This window comes from Chrysemys picta, chromosome 20 (assembly GCF_011386835.1).
Source record: "Chrysemys picta bellii isolate R12L10 chromosome 20, ASM1138683v2, whole genome shotgun sequence".
Classification (NCBI taxonomy): Eukaryota; Metazoa; Chordata; order Testudines; family Emydidae; genus Chrysemys; species Chrysemys picta.
In genome coordinates, this window is record NC_088810.1 from 7,816,206 (window position 1) to 7,829,918 (window position 13,713).

Genomic DNA, 13,713 nt, shown 5'->3' on the forward strand with positions numbered 1-13,713 from the left:
CATTTTAACCCTGAGCCAGGAGGAGACACTTTGGCCCCGATCCTGCCATCGGACCCCTGTTACCGCCCAGTGGCTGGACCTACTACAGGATCCAGGCCTCAGTCTAATGTCACAGCTCAGCGTGGGCTTAATCCTTGCAGAACGGAGATGCTCGTGGGTCCCTTTCCAATTTCAGCAGGGCAGTTGGGTCAGGCTTCAATAGCCTCTTTGCACTGGTGGGAATGACCGTGCCAGGGATGTATGGTCAGGGTGGGGCTGCCCCATCACAGCTGGGCAAATAACAGATTTTCTGGTGTGCCAGCAACGCCGAAAAATCGGAAACAAAATTCCTGTCAAGTTTGACCAATTTTCAATGGTTTTGATTTAAAAACAACACATGAAAGGAATTTTTGAAACAAAAAAAATCATTTTGGACTGAACCAATTAGAGGCTTTGGCGGTTTTATCTTCTATTGAAACAATTTAGCAAAACCCACCTGAAATCGCGCGATGTTTTGGTGGCACCGACCCTGTGTTTCCTGATCAAAAAAAGTTTCATGTGAACACGTTCACTTGTTTCTACTCCCCACCTTCTGCTCCTGGAGCCGGGTCATTTCTGGGCCCTGCCTTCTCGAACACCAATGCAGAGCAACACATATGTGGCTATATGGATATATAGGTGCGGCCTCTACAGATTTGATAGATATACAGTGCACTCCAGTTATAAGAATCACTGTTATAAGAATCAGTCGCGTATCAAAACCAGTGAGCAAAACCACTGGGACAAAATCATACCTATACTCCACTTGCAAGAAGCGACCGCTTGTAAGAATCCAATAATCCGGAGCAGATGTGATTGTTATAAAAGGAGTTCACAGTATATATGGAGACTGCTGTATAGAGAGTGTGAGATTTTTACTGGTTTATAATTTCAACTAGGGCTGTCAAGTGATTAAAAAAATTCATCGCACTGTTAATAATAGAATACCATTTATTTAAATATTTTTGGATGTTTTCTACATTTTCAAATACATTGATTTCAGTTACAACACAGAATACAAAGTGTACAGTGCTCACTTTATATTTATATTTAATTACAAACATTTGCACTGTAAAAAAACAAAAATAGTATTTTTCAATTCACCCAATACAAGTATAATAATGCAATCTCTTTATCATGAGAGTTGAATTTACAAATGTAGAATTATGTACATAAAAAACTGCATTCAAAAATAGAACAATGTAAAACTTTAGCGCCTACAAGTCCACTCAGTCCTACTTCTTGTTCTGCCAGTCGCTCAGACAAACAGGTTTGTTTACATTTGCAGGAGATAATGCTGCCCGCTTCTTGTTTACAATGTCACCTGAAAGTGAGAACAGGCATTCGCATGGCACTGTTGTAGCCGGCATTGCAAGATATTTACGTGCCAGATGCGCTAAAGCCTCCTATGTCCCTTCGTGCTTCAACCACCATTCCAGGGGACATGCGTCCATGCTGATGACGGGCTCGGCTCGATAACAATCCAAAGCAGTGCAGACTGACGCATGTTCATTTTCATTGTCTGAGTCAGATGCCACCAGCAGAAGGTTGATTTTCTTTTTTGGTGGTTCGGTTCTGTAGTTTCTGCATCGGAGTGTTGCTCTTTTAAAACTTCTGACAGCATGTTCCACACCTCGTCCCTCTCAGATTTCGGAAGGCATTTCAGATTCTTAAGCCTTGGGTCGAGTGCTGTAGCTATCTTTAGAAATCTCACATTGGTACCTTCTTTGCGTTTTGTCAAATCTGCAGTGAAAGTGTTCTTAAAATGAACAACATGTGCTGGGTCATCATCCGAGACTGCTATAACATGAACTATATGGCAGAATGCAGGTAAAACAGAGCAGGGGACATACAATTCTCTCCCAAGGAGTTCAGTCACAAATTTAATTAACACATTATTTTTTTAATGAGAGTCATCAGCATGGAAGCATGTCCTCTGGAATGGTGGCTGAAGCATGAAGGAGCATACGAAAGTTTAGCATATCTGGCACGTAAATACTTTGCAATGCCGGCTACAAAAGTGCCATGCAAATGCCTGTTTTCACTTTCTGGTGACATTGTAAAGAAGACACGAGCAGCATTATCTCCTGCAAATGTAAACAAACTTGTTTGTCTGAGCGACTGGCAGAACAAGAAGTAGGACTGAGTGGACTTGTAGGCTGTAAAGTTTGATATTATTTTGTTTTTGAGAGCAGTTATGTAACCAAAAAAAAAAAATCTACATTTGTAAGTTGCACTTTCACGACAGAGTTTGCACTTCAGTAGTTGTATGAGGTGAACTGAAAAATACTATTTCTTTTGTTTATCATTCTTACAGTGGAAATATTTGTAATAAAAAATAATGTACACTTTGATTTCAATTACAACACAGACTGTAACATATATGAAAATGTAGAAAAACATCCAAAATATTTAATACATTTCAATAGGCATTCTATTGTTTAACAGTGCGATTAAAACTGCGCTTAATCGTGATTAATATTTTTAAGCACGATTAATTATTTTGAGTTAATCGTGTGAGTGAACTGCAATTAATCAACAGCCCTAAGTTCAACAGACAATATCGATATTTATTCTTCATCATGTTTCAGATTTTGATTGATTTTAAATTTTCACAATTGTGCAAAATTATGGCCTTTAAACTAATTTTATCAATTTAAATTGTCCTAATTGCAGGAAATTGTGGAGGGGGTGTGTGCGTCAGCCAATATTTATTTCATGACTGCATGTGTCGAGGTTGAAAGAGTGAACACTTTACAACTCTTAAAACACAAATCGTCAACATCCCCGGTCAGAATAACCAACTCAACATCCTTAAATCAAACACTAAGTTCTCAAGCCACAGTTTTCTTACCTGGCCCATCTGCCGATGTCAATTATTACCGATGGAAATATGTTTTGGCGGTTGGTGTGAATATGGTGAAATTGACGTTTATCACTAAAACCAAATCCTCCAAGCCTGTGGACGTACTAAGCGAACGTACTAAGTGAACGTCTGTTCGGTAAGAGGTTTGGCAACAGGGCCTAGAATCCACCACAAAGAAATTGATGCATTAGCTTAGGATAAGGGCGGTTATTGGTTATAAGGCTGGTCTCTCACTGACTCTTGGTCTGACATAAATACATGTAGGCTCGGAAGATTTCAATTATTTTCATTACTCAATGGCAGGAAACCTCGATTTCACCGTCACCCACCTTGTCTCTCTCCCAGCCCGGGGCCACACGGCTATAACAAGACAGTCGACACTTTGTGTTTTAGTTCTAAAGCTTTATAGTGTGAGTCCAGCAGAGCCGCGCTGTGTCTGCGTCGCGCTGAAGCCTGGAATGTCTATTGAGTCAATGGGAAGTGACAGAAAAAGCCCTTCTGCGGGAGTGAAGCCCCAGGGGAGTTAGGCACTGAAATCCCTTCCAGGAGCTGGGCCTTAGTGCCTCCCTCCACCCTCTGATCCCTGTGCCGCCCCCTTGAATGCCCCATTTATGGGGCCACTTCTAAGAATCCAGATATTAGCAAACCTCTGAATTTGGAGCCTAATTCCCAGAGTCTCAGCTCAGCCGGGGGCGGGGAGATCACCCAGCCTGGCCTTGTGTGTCGCCCAGGCTGTGGGGCTGCCCTGAATTTGGGGGAAAGCGCCAGGTGAGCTGCAGCTGGATGCTAGCGCTTAATAGCAGCGTATTCGCAGGTGAGGTCGGCTTCAGGCTCCGCTCTCCGGGGAGGAGGCTGCAGCTGGATGGCCGAGTAGTGGACCTCGTCCGGGTCACCCTAGGGCAAAGAATAATAATGCGAACCCCCAGCTCTGACGCGGAACTTGACATCAGCAGAGCTCAATGCACGGCTGGGGGACACTGAGGCACCTGGCGGGGAAGTGACTTAGCCAAGGTCACCCAGCAGGCAGGCGGAAGAGCCACAAAGAGAAACCAGGTGTCCTGTGTCTCAGGCCAGTGCTCTATCCACTAAGCAACACTGTCTCCTAAAAACAACTCCTCCCCCGCCCCAGTTTTAGCCTTGATGATCATCACAGCACCTGGCATTCTGGAGCCCCCTTATATCGACACAAACACACCGGCTAAGGGCGTCACCTCCGTAGTGGGAGACACACAGGTAGGATAAGAGCCCTACCATTGCTGCTGGCTAATGGAGCAACTCCTTCAGCTCCCGCTTGGGGATAACAGCTCTGCTACTCCTGCCATCTAATGGAGCAGCTCCATCAGCTCAAGGTAATGCTGCTACTGAGTCACCAGCAGTTGGATCAGAGCTGGGGCCCCCTACAGGGGAAAGGCCCCAGGCTCCATTCCCTGCCCCAGCCAGTGGGTGAAATATTTCTGCAAACGCCAGCTGCCCAGAGCTTGTCCCGCTGCCCCAGGCAATACAGAGACTCCCTCCAGGGCGCTCTCCTCTTCATGTCACCCCCCAGCCCAATAACTCAGCCTCCCGCCACCTCTGTGCCCTCCAGCTGCTGGGCGATGCCCCCTCCCCTGCCCAGCAGCTGTGCTCGCCCTGACCCAGGGCACCCAGCCCAGCCTGATCTCGCTGCCACTGGGAGCTGATCTCACAGGGGCAGAGCTGGGATAGAGCCCAGGAGTCCCGGCTCCCAGCCTCTGACCCCTCCCCCGGGCCTAACCCACTAGACCCCACTCCCCTCCCAGAGCCAGGGATAGAACCCAGGAGTCCTGGGCCCCGTATACACAGAGGAATGAATCACTCACCTGCGGTACTTTGCCCATGTTCATCGGCTGGCTGTAGATGTGGGATTGCCTGGTGCTGGCCGGAGAGCCCGGGCACACCTCGGTGGGGGCGCTGCCATGGAAAGAGAGACCGTTAGGGGGCTGGGGATGGCGCGAGGACATTTGTTTGCTAGCGCTGGGTCGGCAGCAGCGCCGTGGCTGGGGATTGGACAGGCTGCATCGGTCACAGCGTAGAACCCCTGTGGGTCAGTGGCTGGGGGGACCCCTGGGCTAAAGCTCCCAGACCAGACATGAGTCATGGATTTGGGGAATGGGGAATGGGGCCTTTCCTCTCTAGGGGGCACTGGCTCCAAGCCAGCCCCAGAGCGGGGGACTGGCTGGCTTGGGGAGGGGGGCAGGGAAGGGGGCACAGGGCCTTTCCCTTCTAGAGCAGTGGTCCCCAAACTGTGGGGCGCACCACCCTAGGAAGGAATTTAGGAACTTTTGGGGCAGTGTGGCGGGGCCAGCCCCCATGGGGGGCAGGGAGGAAGCCCCACCCAGCCCTGCTCTGCCCCGCCCCAGCCCCAGCTCCTGATCGCGGCTCTCGCCCGCTCCTGGTAGGGGAGGGGGGTTAAATAAATAAATGGAGATATCCTCTCTCCTAGAACTGGAAGGGACCTTGAAAGGTCATCAAGTCCAGCCCCTGCCTTCACTAGCAGGACCAAGTACTGATTTTACCCCAGATCCCTAAGTGGCCCCCTCAAGGATTGAACTTACAACGCTGGGTTTAGCAGGCCAATGCTCAAACCACTGAGCTATCCTCCCCAGCAATCTGGGTGCAGACAGATTCCGTTATGGGTCAGGGAGGGCGCGACAGAAAATGTTTGTGGACCCCTGTCTAGGGATTGCTGGCTCCGATCCAGCCCCCACCCCAAACAGGGCTCATCCCTCCAGCAGGGGGCGCCAGGGACACACACACACACACACACACACACACACACACACACACACACACACACACACACACACACACACACACACACACACACAGCAGTAGCTGTATCGAGCTCACCCTTGGCGACATTCTCCTAACGCATGGGCACCGCCCCACACCCAGCCGCTGCACAGTAGCTCACAGCCAGGCTCTGCTGTTACCTGGGGGCCCCGGGTGGGGCCAGGCGGGCTGGCTTCCCCACGCCGTGGTGCTGGGTGTTCTCATAGATGCGATCAGACATTGGGGTCTCCCCCGGGCCCGGCGGGTGCTGCAAGGCAGGCAGAAGTGAGGCCGCGAGCCACTGCTCTGGGACTGCTCGGTGATGTGTAATAACAAAGGAAACTGCACATAGCCGTCCCCCCCGATCAACTACCCAGGGGATTGGAAAGACCTTCTGTCCTGCTCAGGGGGGGGCAAGGGGGGGATTTTATAATCCTGTTCTATGAAGGGGTAAACTGAAGGAACGAGCTCATCTAAAGTCATGCAGCGAGTCAGCAGCAGAGCTCGGGAGAGAACCAAGGCGTCCTGGCTCCCAGCCCCATAGACGCACTTACCGGATTGCTGCTCATTCCCTGGCGTTTGCTCCGCATCTTCCTACAAATAAAGGAGACCAACAGCTCAGAGGCAAAACATCATCTGCTTCGGTTCGGGGGGGGAAGGAACAGGACAAAGGCTCCCACAAAATAGAACCTCCTGCCTGGGCTTGTCCCCGGCTCTCCTGACGCCCAGTCCAGCCGTTTAACCAGGAGGCCGCCCAGCCCTTCCCAGGCCCCTCGCGGGTGTCAGGTATCTGTGTGGGACCCAACCACCACCATTCAATCACCTCCTCACAACTGGGTTTCCATGCATCTGAACTGGCTCTGCAATTCTCAGCCCTGGACTGCGCGGGGTTCTCCGGCAAAGGCCGGCGGGAGGAGATGGGGATTGCCAGAGATCAGAGACGTGGATATTACCGGTTTGCCAAAGCGCAAATACCTCCAAGCTGTGACGCCGACCAGCCCCACCAGCAGTAACAGGACAAGCACAACTGTAGGTCCTATGATATACGTGGGTGCCCAAACAGAGCGGGCGGCTGAAAAGGAGAAAGGAGGGTTATTGGATCAACCCTGCAGTAGATTTTTGAACCCCGTTTGCTGATGGATGGGCAGCTGGGTAAGAACCACACAGTGAGGATGGCTGGGGATGGATCATGACACGTGGTGCTAAGATGCAGCCACCTCTGGGGTGGGGCAGTTTGGTAACAGCCGCACAGCAACGCCGCACGGGCATGGCTCGCTCAGCACTGAGATGCAGCTGCCTCTGGGAAAAGGCAGCAGGTCAATAGCCATACGGGGATGGCTCACCCGGTGCTGAGATGCAGCCACTTCTGGGGTGGGCCCAGCGGTAAGGTGCGGACACATCTAGGGTGGAGGAAGGACGTAGGACATAACACAACATTTGGCAGAAAGGGAATTGGGAGCAAATCAGTGGGGCAAAGGCTGAGTCTTGGGAGCTGTAGCATGGGATTGTCTCCTCCCCACGCTGCATCAACCTCAGCCGGTTCCACTGATCTGCCGCAGGAGCAAAGTGAATCTGGCAGGATTTGAACCCGCGGCTTTGGCGCCATCAGACCTGATGCTCAGACGCAAAGCCCCCCCAGCACCCCTGCCTCCACTATAGGCTGTGCTGCCCGGCTGGGTTACATCTCCCATGATGCACCACTATCTCCCCTCGAGGTGATGGGAAGGATGCCTCATAGGAATCCATAGCCAGGGTGCATCATGGGAGATATAGTCCCGCCAGAGATTCTGGCCCACAGAAGAGAATGGGAGCACGAGGCACCCAAACTACAACTCCCATCAGGCCATTTTCAATTGAAATATTTCAGTTTTTGACATTTCTATGAAAAGTGGAGCTTTCCCACTGGGGAAAAAATAATTTCCTGGCCAGGTCTAGTAGAACCTTTTTTTTTTCTAAATGAAAAACAAGATCTCACAAAATCCCATCATTCCAGGTGTGTCATAGGAGTCCTTCGGTGTGGTGCATCATGGGACTTGCAGTTCCTGTGCCTCACATTCTCAGTCTCCTCTGTCAGCCGAGCTGTCTGGCTGAACTACATCTCCGAGGATGCACCACCTGCTCCCTCTTGGTGCGGGGAGGGGCGCTTCATTGGAATCGCTGGCATTGGTGCATCCTGGGAGACATACCCTGTTTCCCCGAAAATAAGACAGTGTCTTATATTAATTTTTGCTCCCAAAGATGCGCTAGGTCTTATTTTCAGGGGATGTCTTATTTTTCAGAAATGAAAAATGCCTTATTATTGGTGGATGCCTTATTATCGGGGAGGTCTTATTATCGGGGGGATGCCTTATATTACAACGAGAGGCAAAACTGTAAGTAGGCCTTATTTTCGGAGGATGTCTTATTTTCGGGGAAACAGGGTAGTCCAGCCCCTGCCTGTTTGATTAAAGGGCTGGAGGAATCACAGCCAGGCTCCCCGAGACCTCTGGCAAAGGCAGTGATGGGCACAGGGACGGATGATCCATAGACTCTAAGGGCAGAAGGACCAGCTGGGTGACACAGGCCCCAGGACTCCCCTGAATTCATTCCCGTTTGAACGAGAGCAGATCCTTTAGCAAAACATCCCAGCGTGATTTAAACATCCCCTGGGACGGAGAATCCACCACGTCCAGATATCGTTGTTTCAATGGCAAATTCTCCTCTCTGCTCAACATTTGCACCTTATTGCCAGTCGGAATTTGTCTAGCTTCAGCTTCCAGCCCCTGGATCTCGGTCTGCTCGGCCGCTGGGCCCACTATCAACGTTCTCTTCTCCGCGTAGGATCTTCCAGACGGGGTCACGTCCCCCCTTCCCCTTCCCTTGGTTCAGCTAAACAGACGGAGTCCTGGAGTCTCTCACCCTAGGGCAGGTTTCCCATTCTCGGCCTGGCAGCGATACTCCCCAGCCTGCTCCGCCGCGATGCTCTTCAAAATTGTGACGCAGTAGGGAGCGGGGCAGGCTGACCTGGGACTTGACGCAGTAGGGAGCGGGGCGGACTGAGCTGGGATGTGGCGCGGTAGGGAGCGGGGCGGGCTGACCTGGGACGTGACGCGGTAGGGAGCGGGGCGGACTGAGCTGGGATGTGACGCGGTAGGGAGCGGGGCAGACTGAGCTGGGATGTGGCGCGGTAGGGAGTGGGGCGGGCTGACCTGGGACATGACGCAGTAGGGAGCGGGGGGACTGACCTGGGACGTAACGCGGTAGGGAGTGGGGCGGACTGACCTAGGATGTGACGTGGTAGGGAGAGGGGCGGGCTGACCTGGGACGTGACGCAGTAGGGAGTGGGGAGACTGACCTGGGATGTGATGTGATAGGGAGCGAGGCAGGCTGACCTGGGATGTGACGCGGGTAGGGAGCGGGACGGACTGACCAGGGATCTGACATGGTAGGGAGTGGGGCGGACTGACCTGGGATGTGAGGCAGTAGGGAGCGGGACGGACTGACCTGGGATGTGACGCGGTAGGGAGCGGGGCAGACTGACCTGGGATGTGATGCGGTAGGGAGCGGGTGGACTGACCTGGGATGTGGCGCGGTAGGGAGCGGGGCAGACTGACCTGGGACGTGACGTGGTAGGGAGCGGGGTGGACTGACCTGGCATGTGACGCAGTAGGGAGCGGGGTGGACTGACCTGGGAATGTGTCTAGTTTTACTGGGACTGTCTGCATGGGGGAGGGGATAGCAGGGGATGACTTTATTTGAGGGACGATACCTGAGCCTGTAACCTGAGCCAGGAGGGGGATGGGGCCAGGTGACACCTTTGCCCGGGAAACTGGACAAAGGCTGGAGGAGGAGCCGGGGGCTGCAGGGGAGTTTCAGTTTGAAGCTGGCTGGGGAAACAAAGGGAAACCTCAGGGTTGGGGTCTAAGCTCCCTACCCCCCCAGAGGGACCTGGCTGAGGGGTCCTGGTTGTACCTACAAGCTCTGCTTGGAACTGTGTTCCTGTCGTCTAATAAACCTTCTGTTTTATTGGCTGGCTGAGAGTCACGGTGAATCGCAGGAAGAGGGGGGTGCAGGACCCTGACTTCCCCCCACTCCGTGACAACTGGTGGCAGCGGTGTGATCTACTGCACCCCATGGATGGCGCTTCCTGCAGTAAGTGACTGGGAAGCAGTAAAACGAAGGGGGATTGATGGGTTGTGAACGGAGAGAGACAGAGTGGGGGGACCTGGCCCAGAGGGGGGAAGGGATCCAGGGCAGGGAGTGAGGGGCAGGGCCTCGCCCATGTGGCTCCAGGGGGCGAGAACAAGCAGGGTGACATGGGGATAAGGGAACAGGGTCTCCCAGAATGGTTTTGGGGGCTCAAGGCAGTTGTGGGGTGAGAAGGCCTGGCCCAGAGCAAGCTGGGGGCCTGGGGCAGGTGAGGGGTGGTATGGGGCTTGGGCCATATGGAGCTGGGGGTCTGGGGCAGTTGGGGGGGCAGAGGCTGTCCCAGAGGGGTCCGGCGACACAAGGCAGATAGAGGGGCAGGGCCTGGCACAGAGGTGTCTGGACACCCAGGAAGGTGGGAGGGGACAGGGCCTAGCTCAGTGTGGAATGGGGCCCCGGGGCAGCTGAGGGGATGGGCAGTGGCCCGGAGAGGTCTGGGGTACCAGGGCAGGTGTCGGGGGGACACGAACTGAATTTGTTGCTGATGGGCCCAGCCATGGGAGCGATGCAGAGGAGCAGAGGGGCCCAGCCCAGAGGAGCAGCACAGGGGTTGACCAAACCCGGTTATTAGGAGGTGGGGCTGGAATATGAGGCTGGGGCTAATGAGGTGGGTGGGGTGAAGCAGGGGGGACGAGGTGGGTGGGGTGAAGCAGGGGGGACAAGGCTGGGGCACATGGGGCTGCTCCAAGAGGCCGTGTGGGGAGTATCGGGGGCTGGGAGGGAGGAGGCTCTCTCCAGCCTTCGATACTTACGCTGAACTTCGACCGATTCCCTCACAGAGAGACTCAGATACCCCCAGCCGGGGCCGGATACCCAGACCCTGCATGCGTAGCTCCCTCCGTCAGAGACGGCTGCCTTGTCAACACGTAAATCCTTCCTGGCTTCTGGCAGCCACACGTCCCCACGGGACCACACATACCTGGCGATGGGCCGCAGGTCAGCAGTCTGGCAGCGCAGGGTAAAATTGTCACCTTCCCTTACCGCTGCCTTCCCTGCCGGCCACGAAACCTCGACCTTGGGCAAGTTGGGGGTGGCTGAGGGCGAGAGTCGGGTGAGAGTTCGTCAGCGGGGCCCCGGAACTGAACGAAGGGGCAGGTCCCTCCCCGTCCCGTCCCATGGGGCAAGAATATTTGCTATAGCCAGATGACAGTTTTCGAGGGAATAGAACCCAGGAGTCCTGATTCCCAGACCCCCCCTGCTCTCACCCACAGACCCACTCCCCTCCCAGAGCTGGGGAAAGAACCCAGGAGTCCTGACACTGAGTCTCCCCCACTTTAACCCACTAGACCACCCCCTCCCCAAAATGGGGATAGAAGTCAAGAATCCTGACTCCATGCTCCCTTACTCTAGCCACTAGTCCCCACTCTTCTCCCCTCCCTGTGTCAGGGATAGAACCCAGGTGTCCTGGCTCCTAATTCCCCCTGCTCTACCCATGCCATGTCTAGCAGCATAGCTCACCTGTCCCCAGGGGCTGGGATTGGTCAGAGTCACACTCATCCCTGTATCCATCCACCTGGCATCTCAGCGCCGCGCCGGGGTCCAGCTGGGATGGGGATATTTGCAGCTTGGTTGCCCCAGGCTTGCCCGGGGTTTGCTCTGGGCTCCGCCGCGCACCATCTCGGTCGTACCAGGAGGGGCAATGGTGGCACTTGGTCCCCACGGAGCAGGTGAGGAAGGGTCCCGGTTCCATTCGGTGCCGCAGGGAGGGCTGGCATGGATGGGCTGTGAGGAGAGGAGGGGTGAGGAGCCATTGAATCCTGCTGGGGCCCTGGGGCTGGCAGCGCTCCCAGGGGCCGCGGCCTGGCTGCAGAGCGGGGAGCAGCCTCCAGGGGGTGGGCGCGGCCCAGCCTGGGAACTCGGCTGGCCGGGGCAATGAGGGCTCATGGCAATGGGGGAGAGCAGCAAACGCTGGCCTGAGACACGGAGAGCGCTGGGTCTGCCCGGAGGGGCACAGCCGCCAGTGGGGGCACCACACATCGGACCTCAGACTAGAGCTGTAAGCGGGACTGGTTTTAATTTTGTCCCGTTCCTGTTATTCAAGTGCCCGGCTTTGTTTTTTGCATTTTCATCCCCCTCCCAGCCACAAAAACCTCTGATCCCGCAAATCCCGCAAGAGAGACAGATTCCCCCATGCTGCTAAAAACCAACCAACCAACCAACCGACAGAAACGGGTGGGTGAAGAGATGATCGATACCAACGGAATTCAGACACAATTTTTACCTCTAAAAGAATAAAACAAATCTTGCTTGAACCAGGTACAAACACCCTGTAACTCCTGTTCTCACAGAACGCGTCTCTGACCTGACTTGGGCCGGTGCATTTCCCCAGATTTGGAGCGAGGGAGACAAACACGGAGAGGAAAGAGAAGCTCGAACAAAATATTCAGCAATTTCCCCAATAGGCGACTCTTGGTACATTTATGAGATTTAGTGTTTTCCAGCCAATTCCCACAGCCTGGGTTTTTGCCCACCCGAACCCACCCCCAACAAAGCACATTTTACCCGCTCCCGCTGTTCTGCCGGGGGGTCCTGCAGGGTCCCAGTCCCACTATCGGGCTCCACCTGAGAGCCCCTCACGCCTGCTGCATTACGCTGGCTGCAGGGTCAGTCTCAGCGATTCTTCAGCACAGGCCAAGGGTTAGACAGAGTGACGGGGACGCAGGTCTGACAACACAGCCTAGGAGTCTGACCCACAAGTCCCCCCTGCTCTAACCACTCCCCCTCACTTCCCCTAGAGCTGGAGAACCCAGGAGTCCTGGCTCACAGTTCTAACCACTTGGATTTCAGAGCAAGGCAGAAATGGTTTGTGAGCGCGCGTGCGCTCAGGGGTGCTGGACAGAACCTGATTACCGGAGACACTGAGCCGCTGTCCTGGCTGATCCGTCCATCTCTCACTCCTGTCATTGCTCACTACGACAAACCAAAAGCGGTAGGTGCCGTTATCGCTGGGGCGCAGCCCCGCCACCCGCAGGGAGCAGTTGTGCTGCAGATCCCCCAGATAGCGGGCGCGGCCCTTGAAGGCAGCGTGGACACGAGCCTCGTCCGAGTGATACACGGTTTGATCCCAGTCCCGTGTCCAGTTCACGGCACTGACCGTCCACCCTGCGGGGTAGGTGAAGTTGCAGGGGATGGTCACGCAGGAGTCGACCCAGCCAGCCAGGGGCTCTGGTGCGAGTGTCACGCCCCACTCCTTGGCGTAGGCGCCTGCCAGGGACAGGAATCGGGGATCAGACCGGCGCCCGGCCCCAGCGAGTTGGGGAACCCGCCCCGCAGGCTGGGCTGCTGCACAGATCCCGCCGGGAGAGACCAGCATCAGCTCAGCCCCCAAACCAGGGACTTTAAAACACAATCAGGGATGTTGTGTTGTGGGGCTGTCTGAGCCCCCTCCATCCTCCCCCGGTGTGGGGGTGACAATGAGCCCGGCCAGCGCTCCCCTGGGAATTGGGGAAGGGGAATTTGGAGATGCCCCCCCCGACATCAGCCCATCCCCTGTCCAGCAATTAATCACCCCAGCCCCCGAATCCTGTCCCCCCGAGTTCTCCCATCAGTCCGGCCGACACCCCTCCCCGCATCTCCCCAGCCTCCCTTCCATCTAGTCCATCCTCTGCATCCCATTAGTTCACCACCGCTCAGTTCAGTCCCCCTAAAACCCTGTTCAGTTCACCTCCCCTGGCTACCCCCTTCAGTCCATCCCGCCTCAGTTCAACTCCCCATTCCCCTTCAATTCAGCCCCCCATATCACCCCTCAGTGTACCCCTCATCCCCTCTCAGTTCAGCGCCCCCCCCCCATAGCTGGGTGTCTGGCCCTTGGGCCCGAGGCCCTGACTGCAGGAGGAGCCCCACTGGCGAGGGGT

At 54.7% G+C, this 13,713-nt stretch overlaps 1 protein-coding gene across 1 annotated transcript in view; it reads right to left on the minus strand.

The window, feature by feature from the left end:
- Window positions 1–2,296: 2,296 nt before the first annotated feature.
- The window catches only part of LOC101936443 (B-cell receptor CD22-like), a 51,199-nt gene continuing 39,782 nt past the window's right edge, over window positions 2,297–13,713 (minus strand). The window contains exons 5-7 of the mRNA XM_065574521.1: window positions 5,836–5,942; window positions 4,723–4,813; window positions 2,297–3,778 (exon numbers count right to left, since the gene is read on the minus strand). Coding sequence (XP_065430593.1) covers window positions 3,671–3,778; window positions 4,723–4,813; window positions 5,836–5,942 — 306 coding nt within the window. The 3' untranslated portion in view covers window positions 2,297–3,670. The remainder of the gene's footprint in view (window positions 3,779–4,722; window positions 4,814–5,835; window positions 5,943–13,713) is intronic.